The sequence below is a fragment of the Neurospora crassa genome, linkage group VI (assembly GCF_000182925.2).
Source record: "Neurospora crassa OR74A linkage group VI, whole genome shotgun sequence".
Taxonomy (NCBI): Eukaryota; Fungi; Ascomycota; class Sordariomycetes; order Sordariales; family Sordariaceae; genus Neurospora; species Neurospora crassa.
The window spans coordinates 2,015,016-2,023,741 of record NC_026506.1 but is presented as its reverse complement, the minus strand read 5'-3'; the positions used below and the strand labels follow the sequence as shown (position 1 = coordinate 2,023,741).

Genomic DNA, 8,726 nt, shown 5'->3' with positions numbered 1-8,726 from the left:
CGAACCCACAATCCCACAACGCCCGAGACCCTGCTTTGCCTTCACCTCCACCGCGAGTCCACCAGGGCCCAACCGGGCTGAGGATATCAGCGATTGAGAGACAACGTGAAGCAACGGCGAGAGGATCTGCGGCGGCCGCAATCGACAGCAATAGCGTTATGGTGTACTATGTACATACATACGCAGAATGCACTCCGACCATGCCGGGCCGTTCCAAGAGGCGTTCGGAAACGGATCGCAACGGAATCAGGAAAAGGGTGAAAGTGACATGCAAAGGCCTGTCTGGCCTCGTGACGATCCCCCCACCGCTTGCCTAGCGCAATGCCACAAACAAGCCCGGGATTTTTCCCTCCACAGAGACTGCCTACGGTTCGTTCTTTTCTTCCATTTCACCTCACCTTTTCTCCGTCGGGAGCTAATCCGCGTTCATCCATCGCCTCCCACTCTTGCCCTCTTCCCATTTACGCCTCCGACTTAGCTAACCGGATCCTTGGTACTTGCCTACTTCCTTTGTCAGGTCAGGTACAACCTACTTGCCGGATTCCACACCCCAAGACATTTCCCCAGAAATCCGTCTCGCCTATCAATCCATCTGTTCCACATCTACGACTATCATCCCCTCATTCTCCCGTTTCGCCATCCCACCCTCCACCTCCTTATGAGCTTGCTAGTGAGGGGGTCCGTATATTATCTCACTGTGGCCGACGGCATTGGTACCTGAAGTCTTTATAAGAGCAGCCGAGCCCTCTACCTTCATCCTCTAGCATCATTGCCACTACCCGAATCAATCAACCTCCTACATCCGCTACAGTTTGATACAACTAGTGGTACACGTCGATACCCCCAACGACCACTACCGTCACCAAAAAGGGATTGTTATAACGGAGCAGCTACACAATCTCAACAACCACCACGACGATAACCATTATCGAGAGAGAACTCTAGTACCGATCAGCTATCCATTACCATCATGATCGAGGTTCTTTACAGCCCCCCACCCCTCTTGCCGGGCTCTGCGTTGCCGTTCACCAGAGAGGATCACATGAGGAAGGAAATGAGCCTCATGCGGTCAGGAAAGCGAGTACCACGCCGGTCTCAAACCTTCCAGGAATATCACATCCCGCAGCCCCCTCTCTTCACCCTCCACACTATTCAACAGCTTCCCGAAGAAGATGTTGTCAAGCAGCCGGTCGTACCTGTGAAGGAGAGGAGCCAGCCCAAGCCGACTGAAGAAAAGGTGACGGTACGACGCAGGCCTGCGCTGGGCCCTCCTCGCCGGTCTTACTCTGTCACGGATCGTTTGCCGTTGCCCGTGCCATCGGCAGGCAAGGTGTTGCTCGATCTGCCACCAGAGCTACACATGGCCATCTTCGACTTTCTTGACCCCATCGATAGCACCTGTCTCGGGTTGACCAACAAGCACTTCTACGCCATTCACCGCCGAATGCATGGGACCGTTCCGCTCAGGACGCGGCGCGAGGGTCCAAACGAGCTGGAGTGGGCGTGGCATCTTGCAGGCACTGTCAGGAGATCGGCCCCATCCTCTCCAGTGGAAGAGAAGAACGAGGAAGAGAGCAAGAAGTCTCTGTCACTGTCGCAGCTCCGGATCCGTGGCCAAGCATACTGCAGAAAATGCGGCGTCACGCGATGCCAGCTCCATAAGCACATCCAGGAATGGATGGGCGACAACATGGAGTACTGCTCCATTACGGAAAAGTTTGGGCCGATTGCACCCGAGGGTGCCAAGTCATATTGCTACATGAGCAAGCCTGGCGACAAGACACGGTGTGGTCGACATTTTGTGCGGAGGTCGAAGGTGGTTTTGCAATAAACATGGGTCTGGATTTTTGTGCGGTTTTCTCGTTTGGATACACATATCAAGAGGTCATGATAACCTGTTGAGTTTAGGATTTTGGAAGCGGCATCAAACTCGACTTGTTACGAAAGGATTCTCGTCGCGAAGGAATGGGATTCTTACAGATACATAACTACCTGTAGAGAGCGCGACATTGGAGGACACAAAAACCTCGAAATGTGAGGGAGAATTACAAACTCCTATGGCAAATGCCTCGACAAATGTCTTGGGATACATCAATGAAGTAAACAGCATCTGAACCTTTTCAACGCCGTGCCGAGTGGTCCGACTATTGAAGCGTAACTGCCAGACCCTGCAGATTAATGGAGCACTTCCCCAAACCGATTTTGGATGCTGCCGACAGCCTCGCCATCGCCAATGAATCGTCGACTGAAGCGAACGAGCGACAACATGTTTGGCATGCCATGTGCCACTTTGGTGATGCTGAGAGTGTTTGTGGTGGTCTTGTCTTCGATGCAAGCCACAACGTTCGAAGATACGCACCGCAGACCAAATGAGTGTGTGGTTTGGCCCTTGCTTTGGCAACTGGCAATGACGTGATTTCCCTTGTGCGAACAATGCCTGCAACTCGACAAAAATTCCCTTCAGCTGCCACTGCCGCCGCTCGCTTGTTCCCATGTTCCGTTAGGAGCGGTCACACCTGCACCCAATTGCACTAACGGCTTGGACAACCACTCCGGTTTCCGGCACACCCTGGCACGGTCCCCTGTTTGCAGACAGCGCGAGTCTTCTAGCGATTTCTAACAGTGCCCCTAGGCAGTCACGCTCCCGCCCCGGCTTCCATTGTTTCCCTCTTGTAAGTGTCCTGTTTTTCTACCTCTACCATGCTCGCCCTGACTTGGACAAAGAACCTCCCGCTCGCAAGATTTGGCGCATCGCTCTCTACACTACATTTTAGTTGAAGGAAACTAGACCGGCCGGGGACTTGACCTCCTTGGAGGGAAATGGGGGTCTGAAAACAGGTCCCAGTAAGTATCCAGTGAGGTTTTCGAGGGTGCAGCAATCTTTTTTGCACGCGACGTTCGTATGGGGGTCGGGCGCAAAAAAGGCTGCTGGAAAGCCCAAAATAACTGTTTTCGACAAAAAAGTCTAAAGAGAGCTTTAGAACTTTTCATATAAACAGGGGAAAATCAAGAAAAAGACGCTGCATTGGACCAGAAACGAGGTGCATTTTAGCCAAATAATTACTTTGAGACATGGATGTTAACAACACTACCAACCTTTAGTATTGGCCGTTATCATTTGACCAAAATTATTAGAAAAATCCAATAGTTCGATTCATTTTCTTTTGGTGTTGGCCTAGAAGGATTTGGCTTTTTGAGATAATGAGTATCCAAAACTATCTAAAAAGACGAAAACCTCTGTTTCAAGTCATAGGCTTTTCTCCTTCCGACCCCCATACGAAGGTTGTGAAGCCAACAGTCTTTCCCGGGTCTGTTTTCAGACCCCCATTTCCCTGTAAGGCTTTTGGTGGAATATCAGCTAGCAAAGAAAAAACCTCAGATCACCGCAGCAATAGCGTCGCAATTGAGGGGACGCTGGCGCCAAAACATGCAGATGACCTTTTTTTTTTTTTTTTTCCCTTCAGGCATGCCCTCTGAAAATGGAACGAGAAGTCTTCGACGGCCGGGGAAAGATGATGGATGCCCTGCTGCTCGTCAGGTCGTCAAAGTCGACCGTCTGACTAGCGGCAGAGCTACTAGAGTAGCCACCTAGTTTTAGGATCAGTGACTGGTACACGACCAGCGATTCGAACCGCGAAAGCGACTTCTATACATACTAGCTACATCCCTTAGCGTCAAAGTCGCCTACGCTAAACTAGTTAGCGGGTTTACCTGCATATTAGTATAGCATAGATGCATACACACCATATACTGTCTCGATACAAGAATCCGGTACGAATCAATGATCGCGACTAGTGCCCGCCCGCTAGTCAGGCTGTCGGTCATGTTGACCTGCCCAACGAGTCTGTTGTTTGCCGTCTCTGGTGTGTGTGTGTATGTGTGGCAGCAAGCAAAGGGGCCCTCTGACGTCTTCTCTTTTTTCTTAGCCGCATGTGAAAGAAAGTAATTCATGTTCCACGGAACTGCCATTGGACTCGACAGCTGAAAGAGTACTTGTAACAGTCAACTGTACAACAACCGCATTATCGTGCCAATCGACCCTCTGTCGATCAGGTTTGCCGGAGTATTCCATCAGTTCGGAATCGCAGAGAAGTGAAAAACAGGGAACAGAGAAAGAGAGGCCACAAAAAAACGCAACAACAGTTGTCTTTGGACCTGGTGATATATGTTAAAAGTGGAAGTGCTCGTGCCTGGTCGACACCTTCCAGCCTGTCAGTCCCGTCACCTGCAAGTCTGATACCTACCCGGCGCCGTTGAATCCCAAACTACGCGCTACAATACATTCGCGCGATAACTTCAATCGCTCCTCATCTCAGTCACAGATCCTCAGACGACGCTGCTACTGCACCAAGCATCTTGATCTGAGCGCTTCTTGCCTGCAGACGGCATAGAGATACAGCGAAGGAATGAAGTCTTGCTGGGACTGCAACTAGAGGTAGCAACTGCGTTGGAAAGGGTATAGCACGGGGCCCACAATTAGCACTGCAGTACCTCTACTGGACCTCTACCCGACATTGCTCAATTGCTCCATCGCATACTCCATAACCTCTTAGCCCGACCTCTAGTATCGGCTGGCCCAACTCATCAACTCTTTCCCCCACCCTTCTTTCCTTCTCTTCCTACGCCCCATCCACTCGCCATGTCACCTTCTCTGAACTCGTCAACGCCTCAGGCTTCTGGGAAACGCAAGCGTAGCTCTGCTGCCGCGGACAGCATCGCAAATTCCAACATCAACACCACACATCTTGACCCCGTCGACGCCGCCATCATGAACCAGGACCAGATCATCCAGACCGAGTCCCGCGACGCCTCGGCTGAAGAGGGCGACACCACCGCACCCGAGTCTTCACGCACTGCCGCTGGCCACAGAAAGACCGACTCGGCCACTAGCAGCCATCCGCCTAGCAAGCGCCAGCGTCCCAACAACGACCAGCTCTCAGAAGGCCCCGCCACCACTGATGCGATAGAGCAGGCCCAGGCTATCGATCCCGGCGAGCCTAGTGATACCACCGAAGCCAGTGATCACATCGCCGAAAGAGTCACCCGCAAGAGCAGCCGCAAGGCCACGGTCGGCCAGAACAATGGCAGTGAAGACGGAGAGACGGGTGGTTACCCAATAATATCCAAGGGCCCGGCCATGGCACCACCGCCCATTGGAAAGCTTACCCATCCCGTGGGATACAAGACGAACCCTCCTCCCGTGGGTAGGCCAGTCAGAGTATATGCGGATGGTGTCTTCGATCTGTTCCATCTCGGGTACGTTCCTCTTCTTTTTCCCTAGTGGTGGGCAATTTGTCATATGAAGACAGGGGAAAGGCCAATGCCCCCGGAGCTGGGTAATTGACGCAGATTTGGCATCCAATGTGGCAGGGGATAACGAAAGAGGCCCTTTGTAGCTCTTGTAACGGCATTTGCTAACCACAAGGACAACAGACACATGCGCCAGCTTGAGCAAGCAAAGAAGGCCTTCCCCGAAGTCTACCTCCTTGTGGGCGTGACGGGCGATGAGGATACACACAAGCGCAAGGGTTTGACCGTTTTGTCAGGCAAGGAGCGTGCCGAGACCGTCCGGCATTGCAAGTGGGTGGATGAAGTTATCGAGGACTGCCCCTGGATTGTCACACCCGAGTTCCTCGAGGAACACAAAATTGACTATGTGGCCCATGACGACATCCCCTACGGCGCTGATGAGGGCGACGATATCTATGCGCCTATCAAGGCGGCTGGCAAGTTCCTGGTCACGCAACGGACAGAGGGTGTGAGCACCACTGGCATCATCACCAAGTGAGTTATCCCTCACCTATCGTCCCACGCATTGCATACCAGTTTCTGTACTGACAGCTATTTCTTTCACTGCAGGATCGTCCGCGATTATGAAAAGTATATTGCTCGTCAATTCAAGCGCGGCGCGTCGCGTCAAGAGCTCAACGTCAGCTGGCTAAAGAAGAATGAGCTTGACCTGAAGAGGCACATCCAGGATCTGCGTGACAATATCCGCAGCAACTGGGCTACGACCGGACAGGAGCTCAGCAAGGAGCTGCGCCAGTTTTGGCCGTCTAGTCGACCCCAAAGCCCAAGCCCTTCGGGATTCCCCCGACTGCCTCCGCAGCTGTTGGCTATGGCGCAGAACGGCGGTAGCAGCGCCGATGTGTCGAATGCTACCAGTCCCAGTCCCCTTGGTCCAGCTTCAGGATCGGCGCAAGCAGGTCCCTCTAACTTGGCGCCCAAGAGCCCGACACAGGCAGCTGCGCAGGCAGCAGGAAACGTGAACGATTTCATCACGGGTTATACTCTTGGATTGGTTGGGGGTGTACGATCTTGGGTAAGTGTTCTACCATCTTTTTTTTGTCTTTCACTGAGCGCTGCTTGTTGAGTGCTTTGACTGACTCTGCCCCCTTTAGATGAGCAGGACCCGCGGGCCGAGCCAGGAAGACGGTAGTCGGGCACCCAGCGATGATGACTCGGAAGAGGGTGACAAAAAGAAAAGTAACGAGAAGCGGAGGTCCAATGTCCCGGCTGGCTCCGGTGCGGCTTCGGCCTCGGCTTCTACCAGCCTTGCTCAGAGGCGTGTCTGAATAAAACGAGAAAATGCTCAAGATTGGGTTAGACGGTGTCTCTTTGAATATGATTATGGGATGGGAAGGATCGAAAAGCTGAACAGAACTTAAATGAACTGGGGTTGGGATGGAGGGCACAGGGCCGGTTACGGGTGTAATATAATGGATGCCTTTTGTTCCTTTTTTTTTGTTTTTCCCCTCCTTGCTCCCCGGCATAGTGCTCTTGAGTTTACTTCGATAGTAGAGTGCAACTGTACTCTTCTTGTTTGACTATCGCTATCCCAGTATCTCTGAATTAACTCAAAACAGCTGATTGACGTCTCTGAAAATGTACATGTAAGTAACACATTATTCACTACCGGTATCTTTACATGCGTACCACATTCCAGTCCTTTTTTCTGCTTCACTTCTCTCTTACTTCTCTTTTTGCCAATGATCGTCCAATACATCATGAGAGGTATCATGGATCATGGCTCCTAAGCTGTATGGGAGAAATGTTGTCCCTACAATGTAACTGCAGAACATTTTCAGTGTGAAACCCCTCCCCCCTTAGCTAACAAAACACACAAGAAAGGTGCTGGTTACCTGAACGCCTGGTAAGTACTGAATCCTCTCCGTTTGTCTCCATTGCTCCTTTAGTTACTCTTCCACATATTTTCAGCAGCCAACACGTTTACACACGTGTTTGTCTATCTTCTCAGAGTCGGTCCACATTGAGAACTGTTCAAGCCTATTGTGTTTCTCTTAACTGACAAGAAGAGATAGATGAGCCAGTCGACTTCAACAACAGAAATCTTCCGATACGGGAGATGCCACATTCTGAGTTGTCCAAGGGCCAGCCAGGTACCGTTGTTTAACTTCAAGCGCCCAAGCGGCACAGTTCCTGAAAGCCTCCGCTCTCCATTGCCCAACTAACCATTGTGCGTAAGCATGTGCTTTGGCTGCTTCCTTTAAACGTTCCGTTAGACCCAACAGTCATCATCTAACATGAACTCCAATCGCATGGCAAGCTACTAACTGTCCCTACCCTCCCGCGAGTACATCTCACTACGTGTCCACCGAATGGTCCGACCTGCCATTAACGCCCTACCCGACCGATACTGCACGAAATATCACATACAGATTCCGTTCACTTTTACACGAGTCAGACTATAGTGAGGTCATTTCTTATTCGTTCAGCTAAGCGCGGCCGCCAGTGCCGGTGGTGGCGCCGGCGGGTTAGCACCCGACTCGACTCTCGCCATCACTAACTTGTGGTGAGATTATTCTATGCACGTAATGGCCTGTCAGATTGGAGGGTGGTACAGGAACACGTGAGAATTGTTTGGTGTGAGCGAAGGTGGGTGCTCTTGTGGCCTATACGTACAGCTACAGCAATCCTCCCATCCATTAACCAGTGTCCAAGAACTTATATGTACACCATCTTCCCTGTCTGGAGAGGTGTTATTGCTTGGTCCTGGGCATATGTGTATTACGTCGCATTCATCGTTCTATGATGCTTGAGGCACAAAAAGTCTACTTTGTGGTTCTCCAGTGGGCGAAGACAATGTTGATAAATTGGTGAATTAGCTTTGTTGTTACGAGATGACCACTATCTGTATGTAGACTTTTTGAAGTCTTCCGTTGTTGCTTGTTTCATTTCTTTGAAAATCGACTTTTACAATGGCGACCCCTGGGTATTAAGAACTTTACATCTTTGTTCTTAATTCCTGGATACTTCTAGAGTAACAAGCACTTTTTTCACATGCAAAATGTTTGGATCATACTACCCGAATTGCCTAATTAGATGACTCGGACATTCGGACGATGGGATGAAATGACATTCTCATCATTTGCTATAAAATTCTACCCGACCACTCGCCCATCTTCCCTTGCCACGTGGATGTGTGCCATCTATGTATCCCACTCCTCGAAACAAGCGAGCGGCTCAAGCTTGCGTTCAAAGGTACCAGTCAAAGAGTTTTGGAAGAAAAATAATCCAAGTCATAATTCGAGTCAACCAGCCAGTGTTCCACGAGCAAGTAAATTCAATTAAGATACGCTTAGTCACCGGCCTGGCGATTTCCATCTAAATCCTGATTCCGATGCCTATCACGATCGTACATATGCATTTCGAACCTGCGTAGCTAGGTAGGTAGGTATGTGGCACGTTCGGCCAGTGTTGATGGC

At 50.9% G+C, this 8,726-nt stretch overlaps 2 protein-coding genes across 2 annotated transcripts; both read left to right on the top strand.

Annotated features, from left to right (window-relative positions):
* NCU03881 (hypothetical protein) lies at nt 1–2,285 on the top strand. The gene is made up of 2 exons (XM_951461.3): nt 1–369; nt 518–2,285. The coding sequence occupies exon 2, from the start codon at nt 971–973 to the stop codon at nt 1,829–1,831; it is 861 nt and encodes a 286-aa protein (XP_956554.1). The 5' UTR covers nt 1–369; nt 518–970; the 3' UTR covers nt 1,832–2,285.
* Nucleotides 2,286–4,198: 1,913 nt separating this feature from the next.
* On the top strand, nt 4,199–6,918 carry NCU03880 (phosphorylcholine transferase). The gene is made up of 4 exons (XM_951460.3): nt 4,199–5,256; nt 5,434–5,784; nt 5,860–6,322; nt 6,402–6,918. Exons 1-4 carry the CDS (start codon nt 4,640–4,642, stop codon nt 6,573–6,575), a joined length of 1,605 nt encoding a protein of 534 aa, XP_956553.1. The 5' UTR covers nt 4,199–4,639; the 3' UTR covers nt 6,576–6,918.
* The last annotated feature ends 1,808 nt before the right edge of the window (nt 6,919–8,726 follow it).